The following is a 23,093-nucleotide window of genomic DNA, read 5'->3' on the forward strand; positions in this document are numbered from 1 at the left end:
CTTGATGGCAATGCTGTTGGCGATACCGGTGTGCTGGTGAGTGCACAGACAATTACATCAGAGTCCATTTCTACTACCACAACTACACACATCACAAAGGTAAAATACATTTCATGTCTTTCTTAATTAAAAAAGACACCAGACCCTCAAACCTCACAATTTTACATGAAGTTTCTTGTAGATCTGCTAATTCATTGAGGAAAACTAACTTGAAATGGAAGAGATTTATTCCAGGCATGTGTGAGAGTTAAATCTTTCTGTACAGATTTTGAAGACAGAAGTCCTAATGAATAAGCAGGAATATCTGGGAATAGGACATGGAAAGGGGGAAAAATATGCTTAGTTGTTTTTCAGTAGTTCATATAGGTGTTTTTTCAGTGTTTGACAAATGAGTATGTAACTAAATTTTTACAGATTCAGTCCTGTCCTCTCCCACTGATATCCTGCAGAATCTTTGCTAGTGTAACTAACTTGTCTGAGGCCCACTGGAGCCCTGCTGATGGCACCATGATGAGCTGAAACAATGTTTCCCAGACTTTGTGTTGATCCTCCTTATGCTTCTAGGTTTAGGGTATATTTAAAAACAGAACATTCTGTTCTATTACTTTGCAAGCGTGTTTGGGTGCTGAATCATTTCCTCTGCAATCCATGCTTGAAAAGGAAAGGAAAACTCAGTGTTAACAGGGCATCACATCTGTTCATGGAAAGCATGAAACATTACATGTTTCATTTGTGTGTTAGAACTACCAAAGCGTAATGATGATTATTGTTATCACTAGTTTAAGTAAATATTTGTCAAATTTTAGGCATGCCTAAACACAGTTTTCAGCTCCTCTTTGAACTCTTAGCTCCTTTTTCTAAGACAATCGTAGAAAGCATTGTTTAGCATAAAGAAAAATGGAAGAGAGAAACAAAAGCATGAATTCAGGTTTGCCCCCCAAGATACAGAAGTTTTACAGCATGACAGAATTGAACAATAATTCCCTGCTCACCGGATATATTTTCTAAAGACTGAAATATTCTAAAGATTGAAAGTCATATGCACAAAATGGTAGTGGAAGAATAATATTGGAAAGTGAGTCACAAGAAATAAAGTAAGCTTAGAATTAAAAATGCGTATGTTAAAAATGCATTTGTTATAAAGCCTACTCAACAGATCCTTTTCAGACTTCAGCTCCTTTTTGGAATCATTAAGCCACCACCATTTTAGGAAAAAAAAACCCTTTATTCAATTAATTGAACCACAGTTTTGACAGGAAGCGTACATTTTCTTGTCAAGTTCACATGTCAAATAGTCTTGCTTCTTGGAAGAAACAATTAAAGAAAATGGTTTCAGTCTTGTCTTCTACTGAAAAATTACTGGAATTACCATGATGCAGCAGATCTGTATCTTTTTTGAATTGATGATAAGCCATCAGTAGCAAGATTGAATTTCCTAAGTTGACTTTCGATTTTACATTGCAAAGTGCTAATTACTGGTAAAGGGACCTTCCAAAATAGTTTGAATATTCTAATGGCATTCTTAAGAGTGTCTTCTTGGCTCTTCCCTAGTATGGTCAGTGTATCTTTAGTAGTTTATTCTTTTCTCATACATAGGTTGATTTAAAAGGCAGATAACATTATTTATGTGAGAATTTTTTTATAAGCTTAAGTGTTTTAATCATTAGAAAAAGAAGTGAAGAAAAAAAGCACAAAACTATTCAGCAGGGTGAAATATGTTGAAAATATCTGATGAAGGTCCTTGAAGGACAGAACTGAAAACCAGATCATCTTTGTATTTAGTGTCATAGGATTATGACTGTGGAGAGGCCCATGGTTGATGGGTTGAAATAAAAGACTCCTGGACTTTCCAGATTTATATGGCAGAAGAAGCTGGAATTAGTTTGCCAAACATGGGCTCCAGCAAAAGGAGTAATTTTCTATTGCTTGATTTTTATCAAGTTTAGCAATTGTTAGAAGGTGGCCAACTGCATAGCTGAAAAAGGAGAGGATGGTTTAGCACGGAACACTTTTACTACTAATTGCAACTCAGACACAGAACAGCTCAGACACTGTTGCTTCAGTGCAACAGAAGGTTGTGCTTTGTGGAAATATGGAATAATTACAGGGATGTTTTTCTGTTTGTTTGTTTTTTCTGACATCTGCAGATGGTAAAAGGTGGAGTATCAGAAACAAGAATTGAGAAGCGCATTGTCATTACTGGAGATGCAGATATTGACCATGATGAGGTGAGTATGCAAACTTAACAATTAAAGTGTGGGTTTTATAGTCCGGTGAGATGATCTAGATGATGTTTCAGAAATCTGAAGTAAGAGAAAGGTAGAAAAATTAAATAAGTAGTTGTGTTTTGCTATTAAGAAGCCTTTTGAATATATGTGAAAGAAAAACAGCATTTGTAAATTTGCATCACAGATCATGTGAATGGATTTTTGCTATTTTTAGAGGGATTACTTTTTTGGAAGAGACACAGTTTATTTAGTGCAGCTTTTGTACTGGGAGGAAAAACATTACTGAAATAATCTTCTTTTGATATGCTGACCTGGATTGATGGGAGTCTCTACTGCATTGTTTCAGAAACATCTGAATGCAGCACTCATTTTGATTGAAAGCTTTGAAATACATTAGAATATTAACTACTTGAATTTAAAATCTATGTTTTTTTTGCCAGTATTTGTAGAATTATGTGAAACAAAAGTAATTGTTGGTCTGCTGTTATTATATTTACCTTTTATCTCCCATCAGTATTAAATCAGTATTTTATGATATCTTAGAAAGTGAGGTTAAAATCACTTCTATGTGCCCAATTAATAAGGCTGAATTTTTTGCGCTACACAGGAAAATAATTGTGAAAATTCAATTTCTGTCTTTGTAGTGATGATTACACAGGGGTTTTTATATCTAAGAAACTATAGTAGCAATGGCAATCAGCAGTCATTGGTTAATACAAATGGAAAAGCCTGCCTTGAGGTGAATAAATTTCTAACTTTGTGCAGGCTTCACAAATCAGCATAACAGGGCACAGTTTAACTTATGAATTGTAATATATAGAGAGTTTTCAAGGAATTTACTTTCACATTTTGATTTGTGTCCAGAAAGTGTCTTTTGGCAAGTTGAATCTCTTCTTGAAATTCGTAATTAAATGACAGGGCTGCTTAGCATCAGGCATGGATGGTTCTTTTTTTGCCTTGACACACATTCAGTACACTTCAAGTGTCTCGAAAGGTCACAAAATATCTTTAGTTTACCAGACAATTCTCAAAGCCCTTCTTTAATTTGGGATATGTGATTAATGAAGTAAAAAATGAAATTATAAAAAAGTACAAAATACAATTTTAATCACAGAAGTTTAAAACAGCAGTGAGCAGCTTTTAAGAGATTTAAGAAATATCTACCATTTTTAAAGTGAGTATGGAGCTTCTGAAATGCCCAAAATACATGCTGGATGTTTTTTATTTTGTCTATTAGCTCCCTATATCATTGAAACAGTTTTCAATAGGAAAACAATATTTCAGTTTGGAGTTGCAGAATACAAATGTATTACTTGTTGTAATTTACCAGTTAGAGTCTTAGGGTTTTTTTATTTTTTATGCTTTGATTGTTATAATACTGATATTTGCTGTTTTTTACCAATGCACATTGTGTCCTGCACGTATTCCCTATACCAATGCACATCATGTGTCCTGTACATATTCCCTTAATAGGATTTCAAATTCAGTGTCACATAATAGTTAGGGTGCCTAATTGCTGGTATTTTCAATCTCTCTTCAGAGTTCGTTACTTGTTTTCTCAATACCTGTAGCTAGCTCAGGAAATAAGTTACTTTTCTAAATCAAGATGAACTTGCTTGTTGCATTGTATTTTTCTTGCTCCTTCTAGTATTTTGGGGGATTTTTAGTTGCATTTGGTACTAAGGTGAACAGGTGAATTGTTGCTTCTGAATATCTTCCCATGTTTTCTGTTTTTTTCTTATGTTGGGTTCCAGCAGTAATGCAGCTCACTGGAACAAGATGTGTGCTAAGATGTGGGCAAGAAAGAGAAGGTCCCAGGTGCTGTTTCACCTGTGATGATTCAGGGAATGTTCTTATTTGGCTGACTATGATATAAAGTAAAATACTACATTTCAGTTGGAAGGGATCTATGATGGTCATCTGATCCAGCTGGGTATATTGGTACATCTCTTAAGATGATAACATTTCTTAAAAGGGGCAGGGATTATAAGCAACTGAATGATACTTGCATTTACACTTCCCTGAATTAAGCTAGAGATATTTCTCTTAAACTAGTACAAGGAGAAAAATGGGATTCTTGTGCTGAGACATTTCTGTTATGAGCTTATTGCAGAGTTACAGTACCATACTTAGTATACATTTTAAAGTATCTTTCTGTTTTGTTCAGGAAACTGAAGGGCACTCTTGTTTTTCTGTACTCTCTTATACTCTTGCTAAGGTATTATTTGTTAGATCTTTTGCAAAAGTTGAGAAAATTCCGAGATCTAAAAATACTTTCTTTCTCTAAAATGAGCTAGGAAGTCATCTTGCAGCTTTACGGTTGTTACTTCCTGGAAATCTCAGTATATTTTTAATATGGTGGGGTTTTTTTTTGTTGGTGGCTTTTTTTTTATTTTATTTCGGTTTTGTGTTTGGGGAGTTGGTTTGGTTTGGGGGTTGGTTGGCTTTTTTACCTTTGATCTCAAGTTCAGGAATTTACAGTTCCGCAAAATTTTAACCAATTTTTCCAAAGGTACTCTCCTATTCTCTGGCACCACATGAATGTCCTTTTGGTCTCATTAAGTCCTTATTTCAAATACATTTGCAGGCCCTGGCACAGGCAATCAAAGAAGCCAAAGAACAGCACCCTGATATGTCTGTGACAAGAGTGGTGGTGCACAAAGAAACTGAACTTGCTGAGGAAGATGAAGACTAAAATGAAAAATGCCCTCAAGCAAATACTTCAGGTAAGCTTGTGTATATAATTAACACAGGAAAGCGTGGCATCAGTTTTCTGTTGCATTCATGTCTTTTCATCTGAAATATATGGGTCATCTTTAAGATAGGCATTCACAGAAGGGTGAGTTGAAACAGGTGCTAATAGAAGACTATTAGTGTAAGAATGTTTATCTTGGGTCTAATCTGACATTAATTTCAGTTGCAAATGTTCCCTATATAAATCACCCAGTTTTGTCACAGGACTCTCATGGCATTTTCTACAATGTTTGGTCAGGTTGTTATAGTTTATATTGAAGTGAGTTTGGGCTATAGTTTATATTGAAGTGAGTTTGGGATATTTCTGCAAAATATGAACTATGTCAAACTTTTCTATTAACCTGCACAATTATAGTTCTTGCCTAACATCTTGCTTGTTTAGTGAGAAGACTATGTATTTTCCAGTAGTGAAAGGACACACTTGGACATTTGAGTTTAATCAGCTAATCCTTAATCTTAATCACACTGAAATTTTTGGCCTTTTATCACTTTCCCAGGCAAGAAGGTAAATGTATTGGAAGCTCAAGTTTCAAAGCCTTTTATCAGTTGAAAAAGCTGATTGAAGTCTTGTTAGTTTATTAGACCCTCTAGGTTGAGGAAAAAAAAAGAAGGAAAAAACCACAATGCAGTTTTCCTTCATGTATTCAATAGGAAGATCAGGATGAACACTGAGTAAATCTGCTCTTGCACTCATTATAGGCTAATGTCTTAATGCTCGGTGACCATTTGGGGGTGTAAAGCTTCAGATTTCCTGTGCTTGTCATGCTGCTGGTATGAGACTCAAGCTTCAGGTTTTTTCAAACTTGATGGTTTTGTTAATGGTCGACTCAGATTCAAGAAAAAGGCTTTGTTACTGGTTAAATGGTTATATCAGTGAGAGAGATTTATAAAGAAATGACATTTAAAAATCAGTGGTTTAAGCCTTCATTAGGAGATCTCTGATTTTTTACTGACCAGCCTCTGTATTTAGCTAGAAGAGCAGCACTATTATTGGAATATGTCAAGAAAGAAAATTATTTTAGTACAACTTCAATCTTTTACTATGCACTTTGATCAATGTTGATGTAGGAGGAGACAAGGTAAAAGAAATACATTTTATTTTAAAGAAATGAGAATAGTCATGATTCTTATTTCCCTGGTTCAATATTTTAAAGAATGGTGGTTGTAGCCCATGGACAAGAGACTTCTGTGTCCTGTGCAGGCTGGTATTCCATTAGTATTGAACAAAATTCTTTACCCAAGGAAACTAGCCATTATAAATTACAGCCTGCAGCTTTAGCTGAGTTGAACACAGCCATGAAGTGCCAGGAATATATGAAAAGTGAGATACTGACTTGATTTCAAATGTGTTGTAAGCTATTAGAGGGGAGGGTATTTTTCACATAATCCTGATAATTTGTCATGTTAAAAGGATCCATTTTATTGCTGTGCCTGAATTTCCTAAAAGCTGGAGATTTGACTGTTGAGTATCACTTCTGGGGTCCAGAAGAGAAAAGATTCAGGGATCAGTTGAGGGGATATGAAGTGGATCTATCGGATGCTGTTCCATGGAGCATGACCTTTGTCAAGGAATTGGACTCTTCCTGTGCCAGTCTGATCACAGATGCATATTTTCAGCTGAAAGACATAGACCAAAGCCTTTGTTTATTTCATCTACATATGGGTGTCTCTTTTCTTAAATCAGGATAGTAGTGGGGTGCCTGTGTGTGGCCGAGGGAGTGCTAATATTCATTGCCAGCTGTTGACATGGATATGGTCAGTTAAGAGGCTGCCCATGGTGGGGTATTGGGGTGAGAGTTTTTCTTATCTGCTGGCAGAATTGTTGGATGTCATCACTGTATGCATAACTCTCCTGAGAGGTTGTCCTGAACTCCGGATGTGTGCAGTACTGCATAGAGCAGCAATGCTGAATGCCATGGAGAATACGAGGATGAGAGTAGGATGGCTTGCCCTCTGCCTGCAGGCAGGAAGTTTATCCATCTTCTCTGTCAAAGTGCTTCCAATTGCCCTTCCTGACCTCATACAGGTTGCACTAGAACTATGATGTTTGTTTTGGTCATGTGTGTTTAGACAGGATTTTCTGCCTAGTTTTCCTCTGAGCTTTTCAGCATGTAAGTTTACATAATTTTTCAGGATGTAAAACACAGTAGAACTAAGTTTGGTTTGTCTCCAGAAAATTTCTTCAGATTTGGTCAGATTATTGTGTGTTTGAAGAAGAAAATAATAATTTTTGTTCATAAATGTACAAGCCACAAGAAAACATTGTAGCATTAATACTTTTAAAAATTATTTTCACATTAGACAATGCTAGAAACCAAAAAAAACCAATGCAGGTGGGGTTGCTTGTGAAGGACATTTGGGGAAATGACCCAAAAATAAGAAGCACTGCATAAATGTCTGTTTTTATATTGTACCTTTATTTCAGTGTTCAGTTAGGTTTGTTTCGTGGCTTTGTTGCTTAGTGACACTGAAAATGAGTATAACATGTATGCTCCAACTTTGGTTTGAAAGCACAGGAGAGGACAGAGAACTGTACTGAACTGTGAGAAAGGGGGGTGTTGATGAGTCCCCACATGACTCATAAATGTTGTAGAAGGCCTGGAAAAATGCACATCACTTTTGTGAGAGCTGTTTGCAGTAAGGAGAATGCCTGTGCTCTGGGTGATTTCACTGGTCCCTTGGTACACAGCAACATTAAACATGCACACTCAAACCACCACTTGCATATTTTCAGCACTTCCATCACAGGATCTAAGGTAGAAAGATACACTGAGACAGCAGAACAGATGGTTTGGATTTGCAGGATTTTACTGTTCTATGTGTTACCATCACATTTTGCATTCATTATTAATCAGCGTGAATTTAAAGGTCTTGGGAGCAGAGATTGCCTTTTCTCTAACGTGTGTAGAAAGTGCCAGCTTCTTCATGCTACCTTAATCCTGAATCAGTGTTCAACAGGATCTATCCTATAGAAGTAATTACATCTTTTTAGAGGGGTCTGGGTTGTGGGAGGAAAAAATTATCTTGGCTGGTTAGCACCACGTTTCTACATTAGTGATGAGCTGCAAAGTTGATTCTGTTCCTTCATCAAGTATTTAACTACTTTGTAAAAATTTTATACAGGGGAGAACATTCAAAGAATTCCTTCCATTGTCTGAGGAAGTTTTTTTTCTTTTTCATTTTTGAGAAACATATACATTGTTGTTTGCAAAGGACTGGAGTGTGTCAGACTTTTCTCCATGCTACTTTTGTGTCAGACCTGAAGACTTGTTTGACTAATGATGCCTTTCAGTTAAACCTTAGGGAAAAAATTTAGTCATATAAACAAAAGAAAACCACCTGAAGTGCCTTGAATATCTGTCAAGAGCCTGTTGCTCTCCTGTGCTAAGGCAATGAAGTCATGCAATGAATTTTGCATAGTTGTTTCTGAGGCGATGAAAGCTCTGATGACTACAGCAGTATTTTTTGTCTAGACTTGTTTTCTCTAATAAAAGTAAAAGATACTGCATTCTGATTCTGAAGGATTACTGAATTGAACAAGTACCTTCCTTTTTTATTTATGCTCTAGGTTGTGGATTAATTTTTTCAGTAAACTGTTAAAGCGACTGCAGTTGTAATAACATGAGAATTTTGGGATGGGAAAAAATGTTCTAAAGAAAGATGAGTATTTGGAGAAAGTGTAGTACTGTTTGCCTAATGACTGAAGGGGGTTTTAGTCAATGCAATATTTTTTTAATGAAAAATGAAAAATTTTTAATGAAACCTTCCCTTCCTGTAAAAAAAAAAAGACCCCTGCATAGAGAAAGTTACTTTCTGATTCTGATGTGACATTCACATGGTAAATGTTACAAATGCTTATGTAACCTTCCACAATGTTTTTTTCTTGCAGAAATAAAAATGTCACTGACCACGAAGAACTGTAGTCATTCCAAGTCATCATGACTCCACTGAATCCACCAGGCCTAGCAACGATGACCAGTTGTTCACAACTTAAATGCCAATACCAAACTCCATTTTAACATCTTTGGTCTATATTCCCTTAGAGTATTTCTTGTTTATTTTTATAACCACTTCTTAACAGTCTTAGAGTTTTGGTTTTTTTAAATGAAGTTCTAGAGGGTATGATCTTCTTTTGCACAAATACTTGTATTTTCGAAACTGATTCTTAATTATATGAAAGTGAACAAAGGAAGTCTGGAAATCATTGTTCACTGGAGGAGGTGGTAATTGTGCAGGAAGGAGGATCTTTACTAATTCAGATATAGTTTTTTTCAGATATTTCAAGTGAAATCTCTTACTGGAGTAATTTACAGAATTTTTTTCAGATTATTCAGGTAAATATATGATATCACATAACGAAGTTTTTTATAAAAATAAAACATTTGCTAAAATTTGAAAAAATATATTTCTGTGGATAAATTTTATACTGGTATCTCTGTAACTCTTTCTTTTCCAAGGTTCTCCTCTCTGCAGAGCAGAGATGGTGTGGCAGTCTGTAGAGGAGAAGGAGTTGCAGACAGATTCTTCTGACTGAGCACTGTGTTCTTTTTGCACTTTGGTGCCAATGCTCAACTTTTTGCAGACTTTTTGCTGTCTGCAGCATTCCAGAAAAGGAAAGAAGGAAGAACAAACTATCTTTCTCTTTTTCCAACAAGAGATGATCTAGGCAGCTTAAAACCGTAGTGCTTTTTTTTCTTACTGTGTCCCAGTTTCAATACTTCCATTATTTGGATACATGTGTAGAGTGCTCGCTTGCTATTAAACCTCACTGTGTCTCCATGTTAGAACTGACATTTCTGTTACAGAGAAGGTATATGTTTCACTTGCTTCCTCTAATGGTTAATGCAGGTTTTTAGGCTACTGAATAAAAGGTGTAAGATGGACTCCACTCATAAAGTAATGAGAGTACCATCAGTTGAGACTGCCATGGCAAAAAACCTGTTAATTATATTGGGGTTTATTTTTAACTTGTTCTTGCAGGGGGGGTTGTTTGTTTGGGTTTTTTTTTGCTGTTGACTCTGTGTATAGTTAAAATGCCAAATTAGATTTATAGTAGCTTGAAGTTGTATTAAGTGATATTTTGCTTTCTGTAATTCTGTTATAAAATAAAGTTGTTTATTCTCTGTATGACTTTTGGCACTCATACATAAGCTTGGAGGATATTTGAAATGAGCAGATTACTTCTGAGAACTGCAATTCTAGAGGTCACAGAACTTTGAAAAACAGGGATTAGTGCAAATGGTCTGCAGGGCTGCCAGAACGGTGGCACGATTGCCTAGTACTTAAGTACCAAGGTTTTTTAAACATCTTCCAATAAACCTCCTGATTTCTATAGTTTAGAGAAGAAATCTTCAGCTGCTAAAACAAAGGAGATTTGAACATCACCGTGGAAGTTGAAATGCCCCTCTGCAAGTGGTTCTACTGAGTTCATTGAGATATGATCTACTGTGGTTTTCAGATAACAAATCATGAAATTTCTCATTACATTCTTCTTCACTTCTGAGCAATGTATTTTTGGTGCTATTCTCAGTTTAGACGGCTGCCATCTGTCAGCACGCTTGTGTAACAGAAGTTCTGGTTAGCTTTGTCTCTGCGTAGTTTGGATAACATATGACAATGGTAACAGAGATGTTAATTTCTGTACATATGTAGGCATTCTCAACTGCATCCACATTACCTGGAGAATTAGCAGATAACAGATAAGCTGCTTTCCTTCAAAGCCAGAGCTGTTCTGCTTTTCAAAAAGGGGAAGAGAACCCCATCCAGCCGGATAACATAACACTGCCACAACACTGCGAACAGGAAGAAGAAGTGTCCAGTTTGGGATATGTAAATGTAGGTCAGAATGGACACACTTGGATTTAGAAGGATGTCTTAGTGGATTTTTCCTACAAAAGTGTAAGAAAAAGCTATATAAAAATCTTTAAGGTATTTGATATGTTGTAGTATTAGTTGCTGATCTTGTTTGATGGGAGGAAAGCATATTACTTGAGTTCATTAATTTTGGATTGGTCTGATTAGTTAGACACTAGATCAGTATTGGTTCAATTTCAATTGTATTTAATCCTTAAAACTGTAAATATTCTTGAAACAATATTATTTTCACTGAGATATGTCTTTCTTCAAATAGTAAGAGAACCTTTTGTCAGTGAAAAATTAATAGCATTTTCAGGTCAGCATAGCTTATGCATAGCTGTCACTTGCACTGATTAAATATATACTAATTGAACAGCCATTGTCATGAAGAAAAACATAAGCCCTAAGTGTCATGCAGAAAAACAGAAGTCCTAAAAATAGTCAAGGTTTGTGGATTCAGGTTTTATGCATTTGTTTAAATATTCTGGAATACTGTGCAGTTCTGAAGTCTCATTGTTACCCTTTTATATATATCTACAGCAAAAACTACAACATGCAAAAAAGAAATTTTCTCAAGGCACTTCACAAGCCAGCTTTATAATACATGGGCAATTTCAAATACAATTACAGTAATTAATTCTGCTCAAATACTTAGAGAAGTGAGTCATGTGGGTCTTACAAAAAAAAACTTAATACATCTTCCTTTTTAACAATGATAACCTCAGGGTTCATAACAAATGTTGGACTTGTTCACAGATTATTTCGTAGATAAAGCTTTTGTGAAGGGCAAGCATGCAACTCCAATGAAAAACTCTTTAAACAAAAGATTTATTGCTCAAAGCAATGAGCAACTATAGTACAAAGTGTTTCTTGATGTATTCTACTTGACAGTCAAGCTGAATAGCAACTTTTATTTGGTCCACAAAAGACATCAAACAGATGGAATAAAATACTGACTACACCTCTGGAAGGTTTGAAACTTCTGATTTTCATGCTGCTCAGCATTTTGGGGCTTTCATACTGCACTTGGAAAAAAAGAGTAGTAATATTAATACAAATTACAAGCATTAGAAATGCTTTGATAATTCCTTTTGTGTTAAAATCTGTTTTGTTTGAGGCAATTCTACTAGAGTTCTTGGAGGTAAGTCTATATGAATGTCTCTGTTGGGGACAGCTAAGTGACTGTTAACTCTCCCAGATCTGTCTCTGAGGCTACTGGTCTTTGCCTTGGGGTGTGTGTAACTATGATTGCTATATTAGAAAGTAGTACTTTCCCAAATATTCTTCCAGTCTTGAGTGATTTTAAAAGACTTACTGGTCTTTATCAGTATTTCTTTGCCTCTGGATTTTTGGCTGCTTTTTAAAAATTTCCTCTGGCAGGCATTTTAACTCTTCTGTGTGTCTTAAGGAAAAAAAAAGAACCAAAAGCACTTTTGTATCTTTTGAATCTGCCCCTGTTCTAGCATCCTTGGACAGCATCACTGCAGACACTGGAATAAACACCTATTAATCACTCTCTTCAGTCATTCCCCAGCCAAAAGTGGTTTCACAATCCTTTATTACATTACTATCTCAGTACCTTTCCAACTTAAATGCTGAGACTTTAAATTGTTCTGGGAAGCAGTCACAGGCAGGAAGGTTTTTAATATGCTTACTGGTTGTAGGTGCAGTAGGATCCTAACTTCACATTATTGCTAGAGAGAGGAAGGGAGAGGACTCTTCAGTGACACCAGAAATTGAAGATAAGTTATTTCCTTGCAGTTACTCTCTTCATATATATTTATATAATGCTTGTATAATTTATCAAGATAAAGATGTCTTTCTATGGTGTTATTTAAAATATATTTTCCCTTTTTGAAGGAATTACATGGGATACGATGGTGAATTTCACGCTGGTAGCATGAAAACATATTTCTTGACACTATTCAGTAATGGAACAGAAAACAACAAGGCCTGAGAATTTTCAATGCATGTTACTAAGTCGTGAATGTCAGCTCCTCCTACATGGTAGCAGTTACAGCTCAATAGGCAGTTCTGTCAAAGCCACACAGTGTATGTATGTAGCATTATTTTTGGTATCCATACCACCATTTTACAGTGGAGTGCTGTTTAAGAGTGTTACCACTTCTTGGCATTTCAAATTTTCTCATTCTCAGACACACTGTGGCATTAACAAAATCAGTTTTCATTCTGTATTTTTTCATGTGGTCCTGGCCAGTCTTTTCTTGGGCAATGAGAGAGTGAGTATTTGGGATTCTGTATGTTAGAATTCCTTTAGCATCTGATCAATATCCCAGATCACTGCTTTAAGAAGACAGCATCCTTCTTAAATGTAGAAAGTAATTCTTTGCAGCAGCTGTCTCAACTCCCTGTAAAAGATTGTTTGCAATTTGAAACAATTGCCTCTTTACCTGTGCAATGTATTCCATGTTATTTGCACAGATATAATCCAGTGTGATGAATTATGTCTTTTTAAATTTGGGTAATGTTAAAATGGGAGAGAGTGTAAGGGTACTTGCTATTTAAATTCTTTTTTTCTCTACAGACTGATAAATTACAGTGGTTTTTTAAACCTGTGGTCATGGCCTCATTGCTATAAAATTATTCCAAGGAGTTCTTAAAATTCTATGAAAACTGAAACTGCAAACCACACATAATCTCTGACAAGTCATTACCAGTCTTGCAGGATGGGCAATGACAAACAGCTTTAATGAAAGGTAATTGCAGACAGGGAGAGTAAACACTGAGGACAGTAATGATAGTCACTTCTTATTCCTTGCCTGTTTGGGTTTAAACTTGAGAGTTGGAATCTAGATTAGAGAAGCTAAAAGCCAGTAGTACTTGCAAATAATTTGAGTTGCATTTTTGTGGGCTGTCTGCCACAGGCAGTCTGAGATGCACTAAAAACTGTACAGCTACAGGGGAGCAGGGAGGAAGATTTTTTTTTTAAAAAGTATGTCAATTGACACACCAAAAAGATAACTCCATGCTTATGCAGTTTTTTATTTGAAAAAGTCATCCATTTGTCCTTAAAGGAGAATAACAGCTGTTTTGCAGAATACTAACTAAATCTTTCCACGATTTCAAAATTTGGCATTTTTGGTCAGCAGAGAGAAATCTTTTTGTTTCCTGTTACTGTTGTATTTTGCTTCCAAATTCTGTGGAAAGGATACTTTACAAAACCCACACTCTTTCCCAAAGTGTACAAGTTAATAAATGTCAGTTCCCCTTCAAAACCCTTTTGAATTTCCCAGATGTCAGTGCTCGATACCAACTTGTTATTTAGCATCTCAAGGCTGCCTGCCTTGTATGTGCCAGCTCAGCTCTCTCAGGAGCCCCTTATGTCACTTTCTCCTTGGAAAGTCAGGGAGGGGCTGGTGAGTAGGGCTCTGTCCCTCCCCCCAGATCCTGAGTCACATAGGGGAACCAGTGCAGTTCATTGCAGGAGGCACAAAGGGCTGCTCAGCGCTTGCAAGAACTCTTGGATGTGGCACCAGCTGTTGCATTAGGACAGCACAGCACTGGCTTCTCCTCTCCTGTTTTGTTTTCCTGTGTGGTATTTATTTACAGTGGTATTTATTGTTAAACCTGCAGCACTGAGTACTGGGTTTAAGCTTGCTTCCTGAGACGTGAAGCTCCCTTAAATGTCCTTGAGTTCTTGTATCTGCTCTCCTTTTGTCCGGCTCTCCTGGGTTTCTTCCACTGGCCACGGTGATTCTGGAAGGCATTCCTGGAGTCTTGTGCCATGACCATTTCCTCCTCAACTGAAAAATAATCCAAACAACACAAAAATTCCATAAGAATATGCTGATTTCTTATGGTGAGTTTTTATATTAATAAAAAGAGCTGGCATATATTAAAAACTAATTTTATAAGGTGAAAGTGTCTAAAGAGCACACTGGAATTAGTTGGCCCATGATCCTAGAGGGAAGTCTGAGTGTGAGTCTGGGGCTCTTACTTAGTGAAGTGCTAACATGTACTATTGACATCAGCAGAAATGCTCTGTTTCCATTTGCCTCCACAGCTTTCAATCAGAATAAAATCCTTAAGCAACAGCAAAGAGGATATTTAGTTTATACTGTCAATTAGTGTTCTACTTTACAGAGCTGTGGCTGTGCTGTGAGAACCTCAAGCTGGCCTGATGCTCCCCATGCTGCCTGTGGTACAGACAGACCAGAAAAATGCTTGCTGCCCTCATAACTGGACATCTTCAGACCACGGCTGTGCTGTTGGAGGCTTGGAGATCATTTGAAGAAGGATGGAGAAAGAGAGAAAATTAAAAAAAAACCAATATAAAATACTTGTCATTGCTAATTGTTCAGGAGAAATGTGTGCTGTTTTGTTTGGTGATTTAGTCTTATTCATAAGGTTTTTATATATTAATATATTTATGCAGAGCCTCTCTCTTGCTGCACAGAAAAAAATGCCTATTTAACAATGAAGCAAGGCAGCCTTGATTTTAGTAATGAAAAAGGATCACCTTTTTTCCTTTTTTCCTTTTTTTTCTTCAAAAAGAGATCTAGGGAAATAGGCAGTTGAAACTTGCAGAATTTCTGTTGTTCTGTAGGAGAGATAGCATTTGAAGGAGTCTGTTCTCAGGCTTATCTGTGGCTGTTTCTCTCACCTGCTGGTCTTAAGCTGAAGCTGGCTCCACTTGCTTGTACAGGGAGAGCTGCTCAGACTGTTTTGTGTAAGTTGGCTGGAGGCCAAAACAGTAGGTTGGTCTCTGACAGCTCAAGAAAAAGAAGATCTTGGAGACAGAGCATGGAATGCAATGCCCAAAGTATTGAATAGACAGGAATTCATCTCACATCTTCTTTAGAATCCCAGCCAGAACACCTGTGATCTGCAAACTGAGCATTTCCTTTCCTGAGGCATTGAAAACCCAGATGATTCCCTTCAAGCATCCTTCTTGGTTGTGAGAGAGAGAAGCGCAGCAGCAATGTTCCTTTGGCGAATTTGTCTGCCAACTACCTCATTCACCTCTCTCTTACACCCTTGATTACTAATCTCAGAAAATTTACAAAACCATTGCTTGCTTAGACTCATTACAAATCTAAAGCTAAAATTTCTGTGCTTTAAGAGAAGCAGAATTTAACATCTGGTGCTGTAGATTATTTACAGACCTGCAGAAAGTATCTGAGGAGGATATTGGTGCTGTGAAAAAAGGCAGGATAGTCTATTTCAGCAGTTGATCATGCATCATGAATGCAAATGTCTATGGGTGTTTTTAGATGGGTTCATCTGGCTTAATGAAAGTATTGTCTGAGCCCCCAGCAAAATACCTGAACTGATGGGATCAGTAGCCCACCTGCTTTTGCTGGCATGCTTCATCCTAGCTGGAACAGAAATGTGAGAGCATCACCAGGTAACAGGGAGTTCAGTAGCAGCTCCATATGATTTCATAATAACTAATGTCAGACTTACAAATATGAGCGCAAAGCTGGTAATTTACCGAAAGAAAAAATCCCTGCTTTTATCTGAAGTCAAATGCAATAATGTCACTAGCTTTCATTTCAACCACTTTCAGGAAAGAAAACTACCCTCTTAGTACTTAGCTTTCCTATTTCCTCACAGATACTGTATTGCACAATGCTTTGGCATTGTACTGTTTTTTGTTGTTGTTATTAGTGTGTGAAAACCAACAGCACCTTGCTCTAAGAATAATCTATAACCCAAGGCAGGACTGGGTTAGGCATGTGGAGTAGCCTTTCCCTTGCAGATTAATTCAGCATCTGAAAGCATATCTTGAACAGGAAATGGTTGAGTTTTAGCAACCTGAAAGTAACTTGAAGTGTGTGCTCATATGCAAACAAACACCTTTCCTCTGTTAAAGCCTTGGATCTAAATGCCTGGAGATGTTACACAAAACAGGAAGTTAGATTATTTTACATTTCTGGCTGCATCTGACCTTTCTTACGTTAAGTGGCCAAATTTTCAGGATAGAGCAAAATCTGAGTGCACAACTTACAGTGTTTGGCCTGGCATCTAAGTGAGATTTCTTTCCTGACCTTGCACTGGTGGGTAAAGCCTTCTGTTGGGCTGATGCACCCCAGGCCAGCTCGGTGCTCAGCTGATCTGCAGAGCCCCTTGGACAGGACTGGCCCATCTGCCCCAGCCCAGTCTGTGCTAGAGCTGAAACCTGCAGTGGGAGAGTTGGGAAACATTGTCCCAGGCAGGGTTCTCACCAAGCTATATCAAGAACCATCTGCAGTTCACAGAGAAAATCTGAGCTGTCCTCTTAGCTCTCCTGACACTCCATATGGAGAAAATGTTTGACAGATAGATAATCTGAGGAACAAACTTAGCCCAGTGTCAGTGAGAGTGCACTTTCAAAGAGGAGAAGGAAAGAATGGTTGAGGTCTCCGATCTGAATGTGCCCCAAGGCTGGCTTTGGCAGCTAGAACCCTGAAACAAGAGCATGTGTTAATCTGCTGCTGCAGCTGGGACCCAAATCTGGAGGGCATCCATCAAGACTGGATGGTCTGAGGTAGAGGATTTTCCTGACTAAAAGAAACTCTCTGCCTGCTACAGGTGTAGCCCAGTTAGGCTCTGTGAGCAGTCTTGATTCTCAGTACACAGATGTGTTAGAATCACTGCATATTTGCATTAGGGTGGGTATTTGTTTCGGTTTTGCTCAGAAGATAGATTTTTGAAGTGAGTTTAAGCTGATTTTAAAATAGAAAAGGCAACATGGCAAATGTGCACTTAGGTACAAAGTAGAAGCAAATACATGTTTTGAAAGAACACAGACACATACTCAAAGCCCAATTACTTACAGGGTCTAACTGCTGATGCCTGTCTCACTGAAGACTGGTACACCGTAAGCATAGAAGAAAATGATCTGTACTTTAACTGCCCTTTTATTTTCTTTTTTTTTTTCTTTCTGGTTGCCCTTTCTATAATGTAAAACAGTAAAATCTCCTATAGTATGGTATATAAAACGACAACATTTAAAGTGAGAGGTCAATCCAAGTTCTAAACGAATACCTGTAGTGTTTTTCAAAGTGGTCTAAAATACAGTACAACTTCATGAAATTGTTTCTGATCACAGTTGTCTTCAGTTTAGTTAATGGTGCAAGCCTAAGTTGTCTGTTGAATGAGGTTTGTCCGCCTCCCCAGTCTTTGTCCCCGAGTCCTGACTCACCTTCTCTCAGTTTGATCCTGAAGTAGGCAATTAGCAGCAGCAGGAGTAAAGTCACAGGCATAAAGATCCCAGCAAAGAGAACATAACCAGGGAGCTCCCTCACAAACACCGACAATACGTAACCCACTGTCATTTTCATCTCTGGCAACCGTGCCAAGCCAGATCCTTAAGGTCTCCAAGTTTGGACCTTATTTATCCTTTCTTCCTTTTTTCCCTGATGGACATTCTGCCCTTTGCTCAGGCCATTATCTCTTTTTGGACTTTGGTTTGTTTGTGTAGGTCTGTGATCCCAGCAGTTCTGGAGTTCACTCACAAAGTTACTCAACAACAAAGTTTAAAAGTGTGTATTGAGGTAATGTAGGGCTTTGAAACCTTTGGATATGTTGGGCTGGGCAGGGCTCAATATGTGAGGCTGCTGCTGCCCTTTGAGCAGTGTGGGTTTTGTCATCTGCCAACACTGTACAGGCCATTCTGAATAATAAGCACCCTCTTCCTAGATATATTATTAATTTTAGAGTAGATTTCAAATGTACTCTCAGGGTGAAGACCTTGTTGTCCATTCCACACAGGCACAGGTGTGCTCTCAACTCTGAAGGGTTTTCAGACCCAACTACAAGGCAAGTGACAAGAGGAAAAAAGAAAGTGACTGTGGTGGTGCTGTACCAACAGCATTCTTCCCAAAGAGCAGCTGTGGAACAGAATCTCGGGAAGGTTTTTCTTAGCAAAGTTGAAATGGTATGATTTTGGGGACTGGGGGGTAGATGTGCCAGAGAATTCACCAACCTTTTAAATGACTGAGTAGTTCTGTTTTTCCCATCTAGTCACCAGCCTATGACAAAACTGTGCCTTGCATACGTTGATCTTCTAAATCAATTTTTTAAAAGGTGATTAGTCATTTTATAGTCCTCTACACCTTCAGGTTTGTATTGAGAGCAGTTCTGTCCAAGCATCCAGGAAGATGTACAAGATTTGCTTCATTTATTGGGTAGGTGGGTAGGCTGGAACCAAGGGGAACTGCAGTAGATTTTTAGACGTTCAGGGGAAACAGGTATTTCTGTGTTCACCTTGTTTTCTTCACCTATTGTTTTCAAGAGGCAAACAACCTCACCGAAAAAATATTTGAAGTTTGTAATTTTTTGAACTGTAAGATATTTGAGAGTCTCTCTTTTTAATAAATGATGTATATATATAATATAATGTTTACAGGCAGATTTCTTGTTTTCTTAATTACCTGCTGTTATAATTGATAAAAGCACAAATGTAGTGTGTCTTATTTCTTGCTTATTCTTGTTCAGCTTCAGCTTTTAACCATTATATCTTATTCTGCCTTTTCCTACAAGATGTTTGACCCCATTCATAAAGTGCTTTATGATCTACTGATGAAAAGCACGGATTAAAAGCCAGATGGTGAAGATATTAATATTATTATAGGCCCATCTGTTGCCAGATAATTCCTTCCTTGAATAGATACCTGTCAGCTGTGATCAATAAATTCCTTAGACTTTTTACTTTGTGCATGAAAAGTTAATACAGTTTTTTTTTTAGACTATTGTGATTGTTCTTGTTTGGCCTTGCAAAACAGTTACAGTATTTGATGAACATTCTTCTGACGTATTTTTTAAATTCCTTCCTCACTGATGTTCTTATATAAAAATATCTTGAGTAATCAGAGACCTCAGTCTTTGAGAGTGACTGAATTCTGAGCACTGTGGCATTATAGAATGAGCTGGGGGATACTTCTATTTGATATGCCTGTTATGGACCATAATGACGTTTATGGGTGCTAAATACCTGCATACAAGGGCGAAACACTCACTTGGATTTTTTAAATTGGGTTACTTTGTGTGCCTGTGATACAATTTCTTTCTGTCAAATGCAAGTCGGGGGAGGTGAAGTAAGTAGCTTGACTTGCTTGTCACACCTGCCTCTCATGGTTCAGGCAGCTGATGGATTGGAAACGATTCATTTCTGCCCTGGAAGAATAAGAAAATTCTCAGCCCTCCACATTTGTACGACCTCCTTGTGAAATGGCAGCTCTGGTCTCAGCAGCAAGGAACAAAACCTGGCTCGTGCCTGCTCAGTGTGGCAGACGTGTAATGCAAGTTGCCGTATTGAAGCAGGACAAACGCAGTGAAAACGAGATGAAACACATTTTTGCCATGAAGGCAGCTCATTTCCTACCCAGGCTGGCTGGGATGGTTTGTGTGAAGCCAAGGGGAGCTCTGCTGCTCGGCATGCAGTGGTGTTTGCAGCAGCAACGCCTCGCGTGTCGTCTGCCACGGCCAGGGGAAAACTGGGAAATGTGGGCCGGGTGTGGATTATTAACACAGGAACATATGGTTTCCTGGCTGATCTGTGGAGCTTGGCTGTGTTGGGGAAAACAGATGGATTCACAGGCTTTATGAACTTGTTGCTGACTTTTCACCCACTGGAAAAAGAGAACTGATTGCTTGTTACCCCTACAGCACTGCAGGGTGGGCCTGCCCAAAGTTTGCTTTATGGTAAACAGGGATTTCAGCCATTTCAAAGTTTTCCTTTTGGCTTGAATCAGAAACTTAATTTCCTGTGAGAAGGAATTTAAGGAACATTAATTTTATAGCAAATAAAACTCTTATTTCAGCTGTGTCATTTTGATTATTTGCATGAAATGTGAACACAAATGAATTAATTCAAACATCAAATGACTTTCTATTTTCCAAACTTTTTTATTTTGCCAAATAACACCAGAAATTACAAACATCACACCTACCATGTTGGAAGAGATTACTTTTACTGCTCATCTTTGTGTGTGTGTATGTTAAGGACACATATTTTCACAGACATTCTTGTTGAATATTTTGTTTCAATCACAGTTTCCAAAGGAAAACGTTCTCTTAAGATTTCTAGATGGCTTTAGGAGGGAGTATAAAAAGGTAAAGAAGTACCTATTGGTGCTGAGGGAAAAGAGTAAGATGTGCCTGTGAGGACTGAACCACAATAAATAAAGGAAACCTGGTTATTGCAGGTGTTCAAGAGCCTTTTGGGCAGAAGCCAAGATGCTGAACTTTCGTACAGGCAAATTGCCAGTGTGCACAGCAGATGACCCAGCAGAGCTGAGGTTGCACTTTCTTAGAGAAGACACTGTAAAAATTGCTGTGAGACTGAAACTTTGTAAAAAAAAAAATAATCAAGATTTCTGTGTTTATGGTGGAAAGAAGAAGCAGGAGTTTGCTGCTCAATAAGGACAGAGCCTTCCAGCACACATCAGTGGGTCAGAACACTTGTTCTTCCCTGAGCCAGGGTTGGAACTGGCCCCAGAGGACTGGATGTTCCCAAAGGTGTCCCTAGCCCAGGATAGTATTGGTACGCTTACACTGCTCAGAAAACACATTTTGGATGAAAAAAGAGCTGTGGTTCCCAGGGCTATCAAGACACAAGGTTTCCTGAAATGTATATAAAGGTTATTAAATTAAAATGGTAAATGAGCATTTAGATCTATCCTTATCCTGGATGTTTTTTAGAACACCAAATTTGTCTATTCCCCTTTCCAACATAAATTCAATAAAGATTATTAGATTGGGTAGTTTGATATCTTTATTATTACAGGCAATTTCATTTCCTTCCATGTCCTTTGCAGAATCCAATAAATTGATTGAGGCTTGTTTTCCCAAAAAAGCACTTAACCTTTGTTTGAAAACATCAGGAGGCAGAGAATCATCTGTCCCTTTCCATGCCTCGTTCATGGTGTAAAACACCCACTTCATGTCTGGTTTAGAGCTTGCTGTGGTTCTGCTTTCAGCCATTTGTTCTGCTGCGCCTTCCTCACTGTGTTAGGGAGTTTTGGGAGACCTGTTATTTTTCCCCTCTGAAAGCACTTATACTTTCAGTGTCATGTCTCAATCTCTTTCCTGTTAAGATACCCATTCTGGTCTCTTCATTCCATACAGCAGGAAATTTGGAGGGTTTGCCAATCCTTGAAACTTCCTTGTAGGTTTTTTGTGCTCTGTCTATTTTTTAAAGGTATCTTTTGAAATGTGGGCATCCTGACAGTTGCAATCTCATCACAGTGTCACCTGTGACGCTTCTAGAGCTAATGTCTCTATTCCCACTTGTTAATCAATTTTTCATTCATTAGGTGGTCTTGTGGGGCCCTGATTGTTAGGGCATTTGGGGGCACTTGGATTACACACCTGCTCTTGGTCTCAGTCCTCTTCAGGATTGCTGTTGCCCAGAGCAAGTTTTAGAGATGACCTTTTAAGCTTGTTTCTAGATGGAAAATTTTTGTTTGGAAATGTTAAAATGGCTTGTGTCGTGGTAAACCCAGCCTTTCACAAATGATCCAGATCACACAGCCTAACTGCTTATTACTTCCCCTTACTGCTTAGCATGAAGCCTTTGATTATCTGCATCTTTTAGAAGTGCTGATTTTATATCAACTTCCACCTGAGGTTTCTTTTTTCCTTTCCTACTTTTCTGATTTTCTACTTTGTTGCTTTTCAAATATGAGTTTTTTGTGTCTTCATGGTGTAAGTTGCTTCAAGTTATTGATGCAGCTGAAAAGCTGCGTAAGTTTTTTCTGGGCTTTGAGGGAAAGTGTTAGTGAGATTATTGTGAAACTGGATCCATTTTCTGGTTGAGTTTGGAAATGGCTTTGCTGCCGAATGCGTAACCATCCCCTCACCAGAAGCACTGCAGCAGCTACCCCGTGGATATGACTTTAAAATCCCTGCAGCAATTCCTAATTCATTACTTGTGTGCTCTATTGATATAGAAAAGTGATTACTTTTTAATGAGCACATCTTGTGCTATTGATTCAAGTGCCTTAGGACTTGTAGGTGAATTGAAGCTGTGGCTGACTTTATCAAACAGACTTGTAATCTCATTAAAAAAGTAACATCTATTTTGCATAAACCGTGCTAAGAAGCTAATTTATATTCTATCTCTTTGAACAATCTTTGCATTCTTCATGGCTTGCATTTAGTTTCCTTACCTATAAATAGGCCAGATTATTTGAACGTTGGCATGAAAATAATGAGTTTCTAGGCTTCTCAATACTGTGATTGAGATTTATGAAAAATTAGCTGAAGTGGAAAAATGCCAAAACCTTCTTGGCCAACTTCCAGGTCTCT

At 37.8% G+C, this 23,093-nt stretch overlaps 2 protein-coding genes across 20 annotated transcripts in view; one reads left to right on the forward strand and one right to left on the reverse strand.

Annotated features, from left to right (window-relative positions):
• The window catches only part of EPB41L2 (erythrocyte membrane protein band 4.1 like 2), a 106,744-nt gene extending 101,790 nt beyond the window's left edge, over window positions 1-4,954 (forward strand). For all 19 annotated transcript variants that reach the window (XM_088052885.1, XM_088052892.1, XM_088052889.1 and 16 more), the window contains 3 exons: window positions 1-99; window positions 2,148-2,228; window positions 4,816-4,954. In XM_088052885.1, coding sequence (XP_087909011.1) covers window positions 1-99; window positions 2,148-2,228; window positions 4,816-4,923 — 288 coding nt within the window. In that variant the 3' untranslated portion in view covers window positions 4,924-4,954. The remainder of the gene's footprint in view (window positions 100-2,147; window positions 2,229-4,815) is intronic.
• Window positions 4,955-13,821: 8,867 nt separating this feature from the next.
• On the reverse strand, window positions 13,822-18,198 carry SMLR1 (small leucine rich protein 1). Its single transcript, XM_088053214.1, has 2 exons — window positions 17,986-18,198; window positions 13,822-14,602 (listed from the first exon to the last, which is right to left on the reverse strand). The coding sequence occupies exons 1-2, from the start codon at window positions 18,122-18,124 to the stop codon at window positions 14,448-14,450; spliced, it is 294 nt and encodes a 97-aa protein (XP_087909340.1). The 5' UTR covers window positions 18,125-18,198; the 3' UTR covers window positions 13,822-14,447.
• Window positions 18,199-23,093: the final 4,895 nt, after the last annotated feature.

This window comes from Pseudopodoces humilis, chromosome 3, assembly GCF_049639895.1.
Source record: "Pseudopodoces humilis isolate 2021_Gansu_Grassland_sample_001 chromosome 3, ASM4963989v1, whole genome shotgun sequence".
NCBI classification, from domain to species: domain Eukaryota; kingdom Metazoa; phylum Chordata; class Aves; order Passeriformes; family Paridae; genus Pseudopodoces; species Pseudopodoces humilis.

Coding starts and splice junctions, on each gene's coding strand:
- SMLR1 (XM_088053214.1), bottom strand. CDS start 18,124: ATGAAAATGACAGTGGGTTACGTATTGTCGGTGTTTGTGAGGGAGCTC. Junction 14,603..17,985: donor CAGGATCAAACTGAGAGAAG/GTGAGTCAGGAC, acceptor ATTATTTTTCAG/TTGAGGAGGAAATGGTCATG.